This window comes from Somniosus microcephalus, chromosome 19, assembly GCF_052327205.1.
Source record: "Somniosus microcephalus isolate GS21.2 chromosome 19, FLI_Smic_1.0, whole genome shotgun sequence".
NCBI lineage: Eukaryota > Metazoa > Chordata > Chondrichthyes > Squaliformes > Somniosidae > Somniosus > Somniosus microcephalus.
This window is the reverse complement of record NC_141005.1, coordinates 3,946,018-3,961,779: the sequence shown is the minus strand read 5'-3', so window position 1 is coordinate 3,961,779 and position 15,762 is coordinate 3,946,018. Positions and strand designations below refer to the sequence as shown.

Here is a 15,762-nt window from a genome sequence, read left to right as displayed (position 1 = left end):
GAAACTTATCGAAAGTGGGGTAGGAGGGAAAACATATGATGTAATTAAATCAATGTATACAAACAACAAATGTGCAGTTAAAATTGGAGACAAACAAACAAAATACTTCCCACAGGGGCGGGGGGTGACGCAGGGCTCGCCAATCTCACCGACACTCTTTAATATTTACATAAATGGATTGGCAAAACTACTTGAACAATCTACAGCACCCGGCCTCACCCTATATGAATCCAAGGTTAAATTCCTCCTCTATGCAGACGACCTGGTTCTGCTGTCACCTACTAAAGAGGGGCTACAGCAAAACCTGGACCTGCTGGAGTCGTACTGCCAGACTTGGGCCCTGACAATAAATCCCCAAAAAACCAAAGTCCTTGTGTTCCAGCAAAGATCCAAACATCAGGGACCCAAAATAAATTTCACAGTAGGAACAACCAAAATTGAACAAACCACTAACTACACATACTTGGGCTTAAAAATCAGTTCTACGGGAAACTTCAAACTGGCTGTGAATGAACTGAAAGAGAAAGCAAGAAGGGCTTTCTATGCCATCAAAAAATCAATCCAAATAGAAATCCCAATTAGCATTTGGCTCAAAATTTTCAAATCAGTAATTGAACCAATTGCACTCTATGGCAGTGAGGTATGGGGACCGCTAACTCAACAAGAATTTGCAAAATGGGACAAACACCCAATTGAGATCCTACATGCAGAATTCTGTAAAAGTATCCTCCGGACTCAAAGGAAAACAGTAAACAATGCATGCAGGGCGGAACTAGGCCAATATCCATTAATAATCACTATCCAAAAAAGAGCCACCAAATTTTGGAATCACCTACAAATGAGCAATCCCCAATGCTATCACTACGACGCCCTGAAATGCCAAGAGCTGACCATAAAGAAGAATACCCTCAGTCAACTAGTCCTGGGACTCAGTGAAGTAACTACTAACAATACTAACAATAACCAGCCCCAGGACAGTGACAGGGTAACACAAAGAATTCGACCCAACACAATCGTCGCTAAGCAAAAGGAAAAATATCTGACATATTGGGCAGAAACAACAAAAACCCAAAGCAAACTCAATTGCTACTTGGCCCTAAACAGACAATACAACATAGCTGATTACCTGACCATGGTAAAGGATAACAAACTGAGAAGAACCTTGACAAGGTACAGACTTAGCGAACATAGCCTAGCGATCGAAAAAGGCAGACACAGGCAGACCAGGCTGCCAAGAGAGGACAGGATATGCTCTCACTGCAGTCAGGGAGTGGTGGAGACAGAGATGCACTTCCTCACAGCTTGTGGAAAATATCAGGGCATCAGGGAGAATTTCTACCAAAAATTCTCACAAATATGCCCTGATTTCAGAAATCTGAATGACAACCAAAAACTCCCATTCCTACTGGGAGAGGAGAGAAGCTGTATAACACTGGCGGCGCACTATGTTACAGCTTGCCATGAACAGAGGGACAACCAGTAAACTAAGAAAAAAATATATATAAACAATGCGAATGTATATTTATACACTCAGGGATATACCTGTTTATACACTGTATGAATAGAACTGCGTTTATGTGCTAAACCATAAATGTATTTTGATGCTTTGGCAACATAAGATGTAACTTATCATGCCAATAAAGCGATTTAAATTGTAAAATTGTAAAAAATTGGATGCTGGTGGGACCATTTGAAAAGTGGAGTTAAAATCTTAGTCCTTTTTATTGATAATTTTATTTCCAACTAACCTGATCCTCATTCTTTAGTGTAACGGGTCTTGTGCCTGTGCTGCCACGACCTCTGCCAATGCTCCCTTAGCCAGTTACTGGAAAGCACGAGTTAGCTGAGCTGTCTTGTCCAATTCCCCTTCAGCCTGCTGGAGATACTTCCAGCGTCTGTTTGGTGGCCTCCAGCTTAGCGCAGCTCAGACTCTCTCTATCACTGCCCACTCAGTTACACACCTATCTGTACCGCCCTCTCTCTATCACTGCCCACTCAGTTACACACCTATCTGTACCGCCCTCTCTCTATCACGGCCCACTCAGTTACACACCTATCTCTACTGCCCTCTATCACGGCCCACTCAGTTACACACCTATCTGTACCGCCCTCTCTCTATCACGGCCCACTCAGTTACACACCTATCTGTACCTCCCTCTCTCTATCACGGCCCACTCAGTTACACACCTATCTGTACCGCCCTTTCTCTATCACTGCCCACATAGTTACACACCTATCTGTACTGCCCTCTCCCTCTCTCACTGCCCACTCAGTTACACACCTATCTGTACCGCCCTCTCTCTATCACGGCCCACTCAGTTACACACCTATCTGTACCGCCCTCTCTCTATCACTGCCCACTCAGTTACACACCTATCTGTACCGCCCTCTCTCTATCACGGCCCACTCAGTTACACACCTATCTGTACCTCCCTCTCTCTCTCACTGCCCACTCAGTTGCACACCTATCTGTACCGCCCTCTCTCTATCACTGCCCACTCAGTTACACACCTATCTGTACCTCCCTCTCTCTCTCACTGCCCACTCAGTTACACACCTATCTGTACCGCCCTCTCTCTATCACTGCCCACTCAGTTACACACCTATCTGTACCTCCCTCTCTCTCTCACTGCCCACTCAGTTACACACCTATCTGTACCGCCCTCTCTCTATCACGGCCCACTCAGTTACACACCTATCTGTACTGCCCTCTCTCTATCACGGCCCACTCAGTTACACACCTATCTGTACCGCCCTTTCTCTATCACTGCCCACATAGTTACACACCTATCTGTACTGCCCTCTCCCTCTCTCACTGCCCACTCAGTTACACACCTATCTGTACCGCCCTCTCTCTATCACTGCCCACTCAGTTACACACCTATCTGTACCTCCCTCTCTCTCTCACTGCCCACTCAGTTACACACCTATCTGTACCGCCCTCTCTCTATCACGGCCCACTCAGTTATACACCTATCTGTACCGCCCTCTCTCTATCACGGCCCACTCAGTTACACACCTATCTGTACTGCCCTCTCTCTATCACGGCCCACTCAGTTACACACCTATCTGTACCGCCCTCTCTATCACTGCCCACTCAGTTACACACCTATCTGTACCGCCCTCTCTCTATCACGGCCCACTCAGTTACACACCTATCTGTACCGCCCTCTCTCTATCACTGCCCACTCAGTTACACACCTATCTGTACCGCCCTCTCTCTATCACGGCCCACTCAGTTACACACCTATCTCTACCGCCCTCTCTATCACTGCCCACATAGTTACACACTTTAAGAAGGATGGGAAGGCACTTGAGAGGGTGCAGAGGAGATTTACCCGAATGGTTCCGGGGATGGGGGATCTTAGCTACAAGGACAGGTTGGAGAAGCTGGATTTATTTTCATTACAGCAAAGGAGGTTGAGGGGTGATTTGATAGAAGTGACGTAAGAAAACTACTCGGCACTTGGTCTGAGTATTAAACAAAGCTTTAATCAACTGTTTTTCAACATGGAGATCTAGTTGTGTCCTTCACTAGTTCCTGTTAAAGAACGTCCTGAGCAAGCTGGGCCCACACCCGAGTATTTATACTCTCCCTGGACAGCGCCACCAGCAGGCCGCCCAGTATCATTTCATAAGTCATTTCCACATGAATGACAAGATTCATGTCAAGAGGTGTACAAGATTATGACGAGTTTGGATAGGCTAGATGGGGAAAGGCTGTTCCCACTAGTTCATGGTACAAGTGTTGTGTCGGTACCTTTCTACCTCGACACAATTTAGGACTCAGAACTCAGAGATTCAAACATGAAGTGCTTTATTGGAAGGAAAGGAAGTTCTGGCAAGTTCCGAACAAAGAGAGCTAAACTTAACCGAGAGAATAGCCAACCATTTATCTCCTGTGACCGCGCCACCACAGGTGGGAGGAGAACACACAATACATAACATTTCCTCCCCTCTTAAATGGAAGGTCCACATTATTCCTCAATAGGTAAGTTACTTTCAATACACTCAACTAGCCTAGGGTAGAGGTAGACTGCCTCAAACCCTGACTTTACCCTGGGGTTTATTATGCCCCAGTCTTGTGGGTAAGTCACTAAGCCTACAGATCCAAGCGTCTTGGAGGCCGCCGCTCTCTGACAGGATACCGGCGGTCATCGCTGGCTTCCACAGCAGTAGGCATTGACACAGGCCTGGATGGAGAAGGTGCCTGTGTCAGTTGAAAGTCAGGAGTTTGCACAGGTGGAACAGTCTCTTTGACTTCCTGTGTTGGAGAAGAGCACTGTGGCAAAGGATGCTGGTTTGCGGTATCATCCGGAAACAGTTCAGGCCAACCAGCCGTTGGAGCCTCTGTGGCTGTCTCTGCTCCTAGCAACAGTTGATCTGTGTGTCTTCTCCAGACGACGTCCTCAGCAGTCTCAACCGTGTAAGACACAGGGCCCGTCTGCGCGATCACCGTAGCAGGAACCCATTTCGGTCCAGTGTTGTAGTTTCGAGCTAGGACGTGCTCTCCCGGATGAAATCGTCTCTCCTTGGCTCTTTTCTCTCTCTTTTCAACTTGAGCTTGTTGTTGACGATGGACAACCTGCTCTGCCCTTGGAGGTTTGAGTAAGTCAAAACTTGTCCGCAACTGCCTCTTCATCATGAGCGAAGCGGGGGAAGTTTTGGTTGTGGCATGCGGCTCGTTCCTGTAGGACAACAGGAAGCTGTTCAGACGTTGGTGGATTGAGCCCTGACCTTGCGATGCCTTCAAGGCGTGCTTCAAAGTTTGCACAAACCTTTCTGCCTGGCCGTTAGTAGAGGGATGATAGGGTGCAGACCTGATGTGTTGGACACCATTCACATGCAGGAAGGTTGCAAACTCCTGTGATACAAATTGTGGACCGTTGTCACTTACGAGTTGTTCCGGTGAGCCATAACGGTTGAACATCTCACCAAGTTTCTCAATTGTTTTCTCTGCCGTGGTAGACCTCATCACAGCGACCTCCGGCCACTTGCTACGAGCATCCACAACCACCATAAACATCTTCCCTTCGAAAGGACCGGCGAAGTCCACATGTACTCGCTGCCACACTTCTGCAGGCCAATCCCAGGGGTGTAGGGTTGCCAGCTGTGGAACATTCCGGACCCTTTGACATGGGGAACATGTTTTGGCTTTCTCCTCAATATTCCCATCGAGACCTGGCCACCAGAAGTAGCTTCTTGCCATTTCCTTCATCCGAACCATCCCACTGTGGCCTGTATGAAGTTGTTGCAGTATATGTTCCCTCAGAGGTGGCGGAATGATGACACGGCGTCCCCAAAGAAGACAACCTGCCTGGACGGAGAGCTCATTTCTTTTTGAAACGTAAGGTTTCAAACTAGGAGAATCTCCTATTGCTCTCCCTCGAATGACATCGTCCATTACCTCAGACAGGACTGGATCGTTGCGGGTGTACCTTCGCACCTGAACTGCAGTGACAGGTGCTCCCTCCACTTGTCTAAAGTAGAAGATGTCTATCTGACGAGGCTCTGGGGGAGTAACAGGCAAGGGTAGCCTCGAGAGACCGTCTGCGTTGCCGTGCAAGTCTGATTTGCGATATTTGATGTCGTATGTGTGTCCTGACAACAGTAAAGCCCACCTTTGCATCCTGCTTGCAGCGAGAGACGGAATTCCGGTGTGGGGCCCGAAGATTGAAGTCAATGGACGGTGGTCTGTCAGGAGTGTGAACCTTCTCCCAAACAGGTACTGATGAAATTTTCGAATTCCAAAAACCATTCCCAAGGCCTCGCGCTCGATCTGCGCATAGTTACTCTCGGCCTTGTTCAAGGTGCGTGATGCGAAGGCGATAGGTTTCTCTTCACCCGAAGGCATGATGTGGGATATGACTGCTCCCACACCATATGGTGATGCATCACATGCTAGCTGCACGGGTAGCTTTGGGTCGAAGTGTGTCAGGACCTCCGAATTCAGCAATGCTTTCTTTGCTTGGGCGAAAGCTTCGTTGCACAGTTCAGTCCATTTCCATGTTTTGCCTTGACATAGCAACTGATGTAATGGCTTCAGCAATGTTGCTAAGTCTGGAATAAACTTCCCATAGTAGTTAAGTAGCCCCAGAAATGAACGTAACTGGCTCACATTCTGGGGTGCTGGGGCCTCCACGATCGCCTTGACCTTTGGCGGCGCCTTATGCAGGCCAGTAGCGTCAATCACATGCCCCAGGTACTCAACTGAAGACTGAAAGAATTCACATTGTCTTTACGAACTCTGAGTTCGTACTCTTTCAGTCGTTGTAGTGTCGCATCCAAGTTCAGAAGATGATCCTCCTCATTTGTCCCAGTGACAAGGATGTCGTCCAGGAAGCACTGGACTCCTGGCAGTCCACTCAAAATCTGATCCATTGCCCTTTGGAATAGAGCAGGGGCCGACGTAATTCCAAACGGAAGGCGGCAGTACCTGTATAGCCCCTTGTATGTCACAATTGTCAGCAGCTCCTTTGATTTGTCATCGACATGCATTTGTAGATAAGCCTGGCATAAGTCTATTTTGCTGAACTTTTGCCCTCCGGCCAGGCCCATAAAAAGATCATCAATGAGGGGAAGAGGGTACTGTTCCACAGACAGCACCGGGTTAATAGTCACTTTAAAATCCCCGCAGATTCGAACAGATCCATCCTTTTTCAGGACAGGAACAATGGGTGTGGCCCATTTGCTCACGCTCACAGGCTCCAGGACTCCATTCTCGACTAAGGCCTCCAAGTTAGCCTCAACTTTTGGCCTAATTGCATAGGGTACAGGTCGGGCTTTGTGAAACTTCGGCTTGCTGTCAGGTTTAATGTCCAGTCTCACGCTGATCTTTTTCATGCTCCCAAGTTCCCCATTGAAGAGTTCTGCATGTTTGTTTAACACTGCAGTCAGACCTGACTCCCCTTTTGACATCATGCGGACTGCAGGCCAGTCCAGCGTGATTTTCTCTAGCCATGCACGTCCCAGTAGCGATGGGTAATTTCCCTTTACCACATATAGTGGCAGTTTTGCAGTCTGTCCGTTCAATTTAACTGTCACCTCAATGACGCCTCTCATGGCCACAGGTTCGCCGGTATACATCTTTAGCACAATGTTTGTTGGCTGAAGGGTAAGATGCTTTAGCATTTTGTTGCAGACAGTGTCTGAAACAAGGGACACAGCCGCGCCTGTGTCCACCTCCATCCGCACTGATTGTCCCTCCACCAGTGGTGACACCCAGTAGCCATTTGAACCGGCTGCAACCGTCAGTAAATGCACCTCTTCCTCCTCAGAGGTGTCGCTCCCCTCTGTTTTGCTTGTTCCATCATACTGCACTGAATGAACACTCTTTTTCCTCTCTTGTCCAAATACAGACATTTTGCTTCCATGCTTCCCAGCTCTGTCTGTTCTTTTTTTACCTCTACAGGCGTGTTCAATGTGACCCTTTTTGCCACAATTTCGGCATTCCAGCTCCGTACACCAGCAGTCATTAGCGTGATGGCCTGTTTTCCCACAACGGTAACATGTGCCGTTCCGCGCACCTTTAGGCTCAGACGACACCTTGTGAACTCTCCCTGTTGAACTCAACTGGTGAGCCTCCTTTTCCGCCATCTCCATGGAGACACTAACTTCAATGGCCTTTTCAAGAGTAAGGTTGTCCTCAGTAAGAAGGCGCTTCAGTGTGGCTGCATTTTGCAGACCACACACAAGTCTGTCTCTAATGGTGTCATTCAGCACCACCTTGAACTGGCAGTGTTCCGACAACCTTTTTAAAGCAGCAATAAACATCGTCACTGATTCCCCCTCCTCTTGATTCCGTTTGTGAAATCTAAATCTCTCCGCAATAACCAGAGGTTTTGGTGAAAAATGTGCTCCAAGAATTTCCACTAGTTGCTTATGTTTTAGTTCCTGGCTTATCTGGCTGCACGAGGCTGCGAAGTAAATTGAAAGTCTTCGGCCCGATTACACTCAAAAAGGTAGGCACGACCTTTTCATTTGCCACCGCATTTGCCAATACAAAATAGTCAAAACGTTCCGTATATGCGCTCCATTGCTCCACATTTTCATCAAAATCACCGATGTTTCCTAATATAGTAGCCATCTCACGTTTCAAATTAAATTTTCTGTTTACTCACTGCACCCGTAACGTACGCAGATTCATCCGCTCCTCGTTGCCACTTGTTGTGTCGGTACCTTTCTACCTAGACACAATTTAGGACTCAGAACTCAGAGATTCAAACATGAAGTGCTTTATTGGAAGGAAAGGAAGTTCTGGCAAGTTCCGAACAAAGAGAGCTAAACTTAACCGAGAGAATACCCAACCGTTTATCTCCTGTGACAGTGCCACCACAGGTGGGAGGAGAACACACAATAGAACACACAATACATAACACAAGGACTAGGGGACACAGATTTAAGGTTTTGGGCAAGAGATACAGGGGGGATGTGAGGAAAAACTTTTTTACGCAGCGAGTGGTGAGGACCTGGAACTCGCTGCCGACGGAAGTGGTGGAAGCGGAGACACTCGGGGAGAAATTCGTTATCGCCCCGTTTGGGCCGCAATTATCAGCCGGGCGCAAAGTTTAGCGCCTGGCGCTAATTATCACCTCCAACTGCAAACTTGGCTTCTGTCGCCCCTGGAGGTGATTGGAGCGCTAAATCAGGCGCTACACACCTCTCTTAAGGCGCTAACGCTGAGGAGTGAGGCGCTACCTCAGAGCGCTGGCGAAGCTCATGTGATGTCAGCAATGGAACACAGACACACTGGCGCTGGCCAGTTTTTAAAGGGGAGGGTCGATCTTGCCCTCCATCAACACCCTGCTCATTGCAGCCTTGAATCTCAGCCTGGAGAGACCTGTACATCAATTCTGCTGGAAAGAACAATGGAGATGCCCAGGGAAAGATCTGAGTGTAGCCCCCACAGTCTCTTCTAAATCAATGCAAGGAAGGTCAAATCAAAATGAACCTGCAAAGTGCTGCTCAGTACCCAAAACTCCTTCACACAGCGTTGAATCTCTCTAGAAGTCTCAGTCTCTCTCAGAATGCATGGTGCAAAAAATAAAAGGCAGGAAGCGGTCGCCTTTAAATAGCGCTCTCCCAGTCCCTTCCCTCAAAACGCTACCCTCAACCTGTCGCTGCTAGCGGCAGGCGGTGCCACTCAATATCCGGTCCGGGGCGTTGCACGTTCGACTGATGTCATGATCTGTGGGCGCAGGAGATCGTGGCGGTAGTGTTTAGCGCCGCCTCAAAATGTCTGGTCAATTTCGCGAGCGGCGCAAACATCGTCGTGCCCGGGCGCTAGTTGCTTTGCGCCCCATGGGCACTAACGGGATGCGCAAAGCAACTGAATGTTTCCCCCTCAATATTTTCAAGGGGAGACTGGATAGGCACTTGAGGGAAATAAACTTGCAGGGCTACGGGGATAGAGCGGGGGAATGGGACTGACTGGATTGCTCTACAGAGAGCCGGCACGAACTCGATGGGCCAAATGGCCTCCTTTTGTGTTGTTACGACTCTATGACTGGGGGTTAAACTCGGAGGAAGGATACTGGTTTGACCCCCGCCCTACTGACTAACGCCTCTACTACCGAGAGGATGAGTGGCTTGGTTCTGAACCTCCACCCATGCCCGCTTTGCCCAGCTGCTCGGATATTTAAGGTAGCATCAAGGCTGCTCACCCATGGAGACGCTGCAGCCTCTAACCCACACCTTCCTTGGCACAGCTCAGACTGGGACTGAATGGAATGAGCAGCAGAGCTTGCGTTACCCCCATACCGATGTTCTCCCTCCTCCCTGGGCTAGGGACACAGGCTAAATGTAGCAGTCCCCTCGCCCCGGCCAAGATTAGCTAACTCTGGAACCTGGAACGTTCCTGATCTGTACGGATCAGTAGCACACCAAGCAGTACATTGATCCATTGAGCCAGCAGGGTCAGTGCTTCATTATCACTATCACTGAAGTCCTGATACTGTTGGAGGAAGTATATCTAGGAGTGCCTTGGTTAAAATACACAAAACTCTGCATGTATCAAATATACAAACCCATGCTTCTCCTTTCTTTCAGAAAATCATAACCCAGATGGTAGAACAAAAAGTGCTCTATGTTTCCCTGGAAAAAGTTCCTCAGCAGTTTATGAATTACGATGCTTTCTATTTTCTCAGGAATAGAAAAGGTAGATATCTATTCTTACAATGTTGCTGTCGTGCACTAAAACCAGTTTCAAACAGAACGCCTTTAAACACAGCTATACCATCACAGAATTGTTACTTAACATTATTAACAAATAATTTTATTTATTGGTTACTCATTTAGGGCAAATTGGTTTGTATTTCTAATCCTTTCAATTGGTTTAGTTGAAACACATTCATACTATCGCCATTGCCTCTATCCTCACCAATCTCCATTGGCTTCCAGTGCATTGAATTTAAAATCCTCGCTTGTGGTCAAAACGCCTTGCCCCATCATTCCTCTGTGCATCCCTCCACCTGTTTGTACTTGCTTTTACCATTCTGACTCCGGTTTGCTGTGCGTTTCCCCTTCCCTTATGGACTTCCAGAAGGCATTCGATAAGGTTCCACATAAGAGACTGTTAGCTAAAATTAAAGCTCATGGAATTGAAGGCAAATTATTGACCTGATTAGGAGATTGGTTAGGCGGTAGAAGACAGAGAGTAGGAATAATGGGTATGTACTCGAATTGGAAGGAAGTGACTTGTGGTCTGTGCAGGGGCCTCAACTATTCACTATATTTATTAATGACTTAGATAACACAATAGAGAGCTATATATTCAAGTTTGCCGATGGCGCAAAGATTGGTACGTAGTAAGTAGTACATAGACGGGAGCATAAAATTACAGAGACACTGATAGATTAAGTGAGTGGGTGAAACTGTGGCAGATGGATTTCAACACAGGTAAGTGAGAGATCATTCATTTTGGACCAAAAGAGGATAGATGTGAGTATTATTTAAATGGAGAAAAACTAGGAACAGTGGAGGTCTAAAGAGATTTAGGGGTCCGTGCTCACAGATCACTAAAATGTATAAAAAAAAATCAAAAAGGTTAATGGAATGTTAGCCTATATAACTAGAAGGTTAGAATATAAAGAGGAGGAGGTTTTGCTGCAGCTGAACAAAGCCCTGGTTAGACCACACCTGGAGCACTGGGTACAGTTCTGGGCACCACACCTTAGGAAGGATTTATTGGCCCTGGAAGGAGTGCAGCGCAGATTCACCAGAATGTTACCAGGGCGCCAAGGGTTAGATTATGAGCAGAGATTACATAAACTAGGTCTGCATTCCCTGGAATATAGACGGTTAAAGGGATTTGATTGCGGCTTTTAGGATTTGGAAAGGAATTGATAGGGTAGATAGAGAAACTTTTTCCGCTGGTAGGGAAGTCTCAGACAAGGGGACATAACCTTAAAATCAGAAATAACAACAGAAAATGCTGGAAAAACTCAGCAGGCCAAGCAACATCCGTGGAGAGAGAAAGAGAGTCAATGTTTCAGGTCGAAACCCTTTGTCAAGACTGAAAAAGCGCAGGAAATGAAACAGATTAGAAGGCCAGGCTGGGAGAGAACATCAGATCCAGGCCATTCAGGAGAGAAGTTAAGAAACACCTCACGCAAAGAGAGGTAGAAGGGTGGCACTCTCCCACAAAAAGGAGCTCAATTAATCATTTTAAACCTGAGATCAATAGATTTCTGCTAGCCAAGGGTATTCAGGGATGTGGAGTCAAGGCAGGTGGATGGAGTTAGGATCCAGATCAGCCATGATCTCATTGAATGTCCGAACCGGGTTGAGGTGCTGAATGGCCTCCTATGTTCCCTCACTCCACCATGGGTTGCAGAGTCTCCGGCATCTCAGCTAGGTGACTTTTTTAAAAACAGTAAATAGATGGTAAGTAGTAGCAAAGACAAAGAGCAGATTAACTGTAATATACAGAACATTGCTATTTCCCTCCAAGGTAGAAAGCAGACATATCCCTGCTTCTCTCTGAACTCCTGCTTCCCCATCTGATGGCCTCAGAGGACTGCCCACGAGGGATCACTCTCTTGGAGACATACCTAGGGCATCCTTTGAAGTTTGACTGGAATAAAGGAAATCAAAATTTCACCATTTTGACCTCAGAATGTGCCAAAGTGCTTCACAGCCAATGAAGTACTTTTGAAATGTAGTCACTGTCATAGGAAACATGGCAGCCTATTCTCTCAAACAGAAATGAGATAATGACCAGATAATCTGTTTTAGTGATGTTGGTTAAGGGATAAATGTTGGCCACTGAGGAGAACTCCCTTGCTCTTTTTTCAAATAGTGGCATGGAATTGTTTATGTCCACCCGAGAGGGCAGACGGAGCCTGGATTTAACTTCTCATCCGAAAGATTGCACCTCTGACATCAGGCACTTAGTCTCTGTTTCTGAGCTGTTGTTTATCAGCCAGTCTGGGATATTTCTTTAAGTGAGGCTTGTTTTAACCCTGAATGTACTATAACAAAAATTATATAATGGGCAAAATACTGCATTTTGTCACAGGCTGTTACAGAAAAGCTCTTGCTGTTAAATCTGCAATAATTACACATAATTGAACCTAATATTGTAAATATATGTATCTATAGAAACCATTAATGAGCCCAATGACATGAAGGAGACCAATTTACTAATGCCCAAAATGTTGGAGTTTGGCATGCTGAATGGACACTCTTTGTCGATGGTATATCAAATCCTTACACAGGTAAGACGATGAAATCTGTAAAGAGCAAGTACTGGTACGATATTGTTCAAAATCTTCCAAATGGCACATATTTCCTGTCCCTAAATGTTACTTTCTGTGAAACTTTTTAATGTCAACATTTATGTCAATAGAAATGGCCTACGTAAACATTTATAACGGGGAAACCCAATCTAAGCATGCCAACATTTTATTATGATAAAACTGAATGTAAACAATTCACCATCATGGCTTGTTGATTAACCAATTGAATTGCTAAAAATTCTTTTTGAAAAATTTATTCCACCATTCCTTTCTCAGTAACTGAAATTTCTAATGTCCAAAATAAGATTATAATAGTGAAAACAACGAAATACATATTAGAGAGTGGTTACCAAAGCATATGGGATCTTGGGCTTCATAAATAGAGGTATTGAGTACAAAAGTAGAGAAGTTATGCTGAACCTTTATAAAGCGCTGGTTAGGCCACAACTGTAGTATTGCGTCCAGTTCTGGTCACCACACTTTAGGAAGGATGTGAAGGACCTTGAGAGGGTGCAGAGGAGATTTACCAGAATGGTTCCGGGGATGGGGGATCTTAGCTACAAGGACAGGTTGGAGAAGGTGGATTTGTTTTTATTAGAGCAAAGGAGGTTGAGGGGTGATTTGATAGAGGTGTACAAGATTATGATGGGTATGGATAGGCTAGACGGGGAAAGGCTGTTCCCACTAGTTGATGGTACAGGGATTAGGGGACACAGATTTAAGGTTTTGGGCAAGAGATACAGGGGGGACGTGAGGAAAAATGCAGCGAGTGGTGATGACCTGGAATTAGCTGCCGACGGAAGTGGTGGAAGCGGAGACACTCAATGTTTTCAAGGGGAGACTGGATAGGCACTTGAGGGAAATAAACTTGCAGGGCGACGGGGAAAGAGCGGGGGAATGGGACTGACTGGATTGCTCTACAGAGAGCCGGCACAGACTCGATGGGCCGAATGGCGGCCTCCTGTGCCGTTATGACTCTATGACGAGATAATATTTTAAAATATACTCAATGGATTTTTTCATATCTTTAAATACTTTTATTTATAGTCTTTATTTCTGTCTCAGCCTGTCTCAAAAGCCTGGGCTTTGACTGGATATTTTAAAATATCTCTCAGCATGTGGACAAAGTTTTCAACTGCATCTGTGCATTCTGAGCATGCACAGTTTGTAGAATTTCCCAGTGTGCAATCTGCACCAGCATGAGTTTCTGTCACATCATTCCAAGTTTCTTTGTTTTTTTCTAAAAGACTTTGAAAGAAAGATGAGATTGAATTTTCAAATCTCATTTCAGGCAAGTGATAAGATTTATTTAAATTTACTCGTGAACCTCCATGGTGTTGCACAAAGAACTTAAAGACAGATAAAACATTGATTGTTCTTTATTTCAATATATTCTTAAAGAATGTGACATCATCATTCCTCATGTAGCAGCTGATAAAAGACAATAGTTTTTTAATACTTTGTTGAAATACACAGAATAAGAATGAATCTATTGGCCAAGTAGAAATCAAATGAAAGCACAATAGTGCGGATGCTGGAAATCTGAAATAGAAACAGAAAATCCTGGAAACACTCAGCAGGTCAGGCAGCATCTGTGGAGAGAGAAACAGAGTTAACGTTTCAGGTCGATGACCTTTTATCAGAACACATCCAAACTTCCTCCCCTTTGTCTCCCAGCTCCCTTGCGATAAAAAACCAACATTCCAGTAGGCCTTTTTGATTACTTTTTGTACCTGTTCACTGGCTTTTCGTGGTTTATGTACCTGGACAACAAAATCCTTTTGCTCCTCAACAGCTCCGAGTCTCTCGCCATTAAGAAAATATTCTGATTTGTCTTTCTCGGATTCAAAGTGGATGACCTCACGCTTCCCCACATTGAACTCTATCTGCCACAGTTTTGCTCACTCACTTAGTCTGTCTACGTCCCTTTGCAACTTCCTGCTCCTATCTACACAACTTACTGCGCCTCCTAACTTAGTGTCACCTGAAAACGTGAATATACAACTCTTTGTTCCTTCATCCAAATCATTGATACATATTGTGAGAAGCTGAGGCCCTTGTACAGATCCCTGGGAAAAACCACTTGTCACATCTTGCCAATCAGAGTACATTCCCTTTATCCTTACTCTCTGTCTCCTAATTCCCAACCAATTATCAACCCACATCACAAGGTTACCTCCAATTCCATGCGCTCTAATTTTTGCTAACCATTTCTTGTGTGAAACCTTATCAAATGCTTTCTGGGAGCCCGTATAGACAGCATCCATCGACACTCCCCTGTCCACCATGCTAGTGACCTCTTCACAATATTCAAGTAGATTAGTCAGACATAACCTACCAGCCCTTCACAAATGCATCTCTTTGATCAGCTCATATTTGTTCAAGTGCTTAATCACTCTGTCTCTGATGACAGGTTCCAGTAACCTCTGCACAACTGACGTTAAACTGACTGGTCTGTAGTTTCTTGGTTTCTGCCTCCATCCCTTCTTAAATAATGGAGTGACATTTGCAATTTTCTAACCCAAAGGCACAATTCCTGAATCTGCAGAGCTTTGGAAAATTATGATTAATGCATATGCAATTTCCTCACCTACTTCTTTTAACACCCTGTCTATCTTAAGTCCCGTTTTCTCCATGACCATTTTTTGTACTTATATTAAATCCATTAATATATCTTTCTTTTAGGTTTCCTTGTGTAATGTATGTACCTTTAAGGGGGAGAACTACTTTTTACAGCTCCTGTATACTGTAGTACCGGCAGTGACCACACCTGTATATAAACCCTGAGTAGTGATCTGTACAGTCAGTTGCAGTTTGAACCCTCATTCAGTAAACACCTGTTGATCGTTCCCTGCAGTCTGTTGGTCTGATTATTGAAGGACAACATTAAGATACACGGATCTAACACCTTGTACCACTGGTATTTTGTCCTCTTCAACTACTGTGAGAATGGATGCAAATACTAATTTAACAAGTCTGCCATTTCCTTTTTGTCCTCTATAGTCTCCCCTGCATTTGTCTTTAA

General features: G+C 45.5%; 1 protein-coding gene across 1 annotated transcript in view; it reads left to right on the top strand.

Annotated features, from left to right (window-relative positions):
- Positions 1-15,762, top strand: part of dnah10 (dynein axonemal heavy chain 10) — a 304,418-nt gene that overhangs the window by 14,045 nt on the left and 274,611 nt on the right. Inside the window, exons 4-5 of the mRNA XM_086011825.1 lie at positions 10,048-10,156; positions 12,601-12,716. Coding sequence (XP_085867951.1) covers positions 10,048-10,156; positions 12,601-12,716 — 225 coding nt within the window. The remainder of the gene's footprint in view (positions 1-10,047; positions 10,157-12,600; positions 12,717-15,762) is intronic.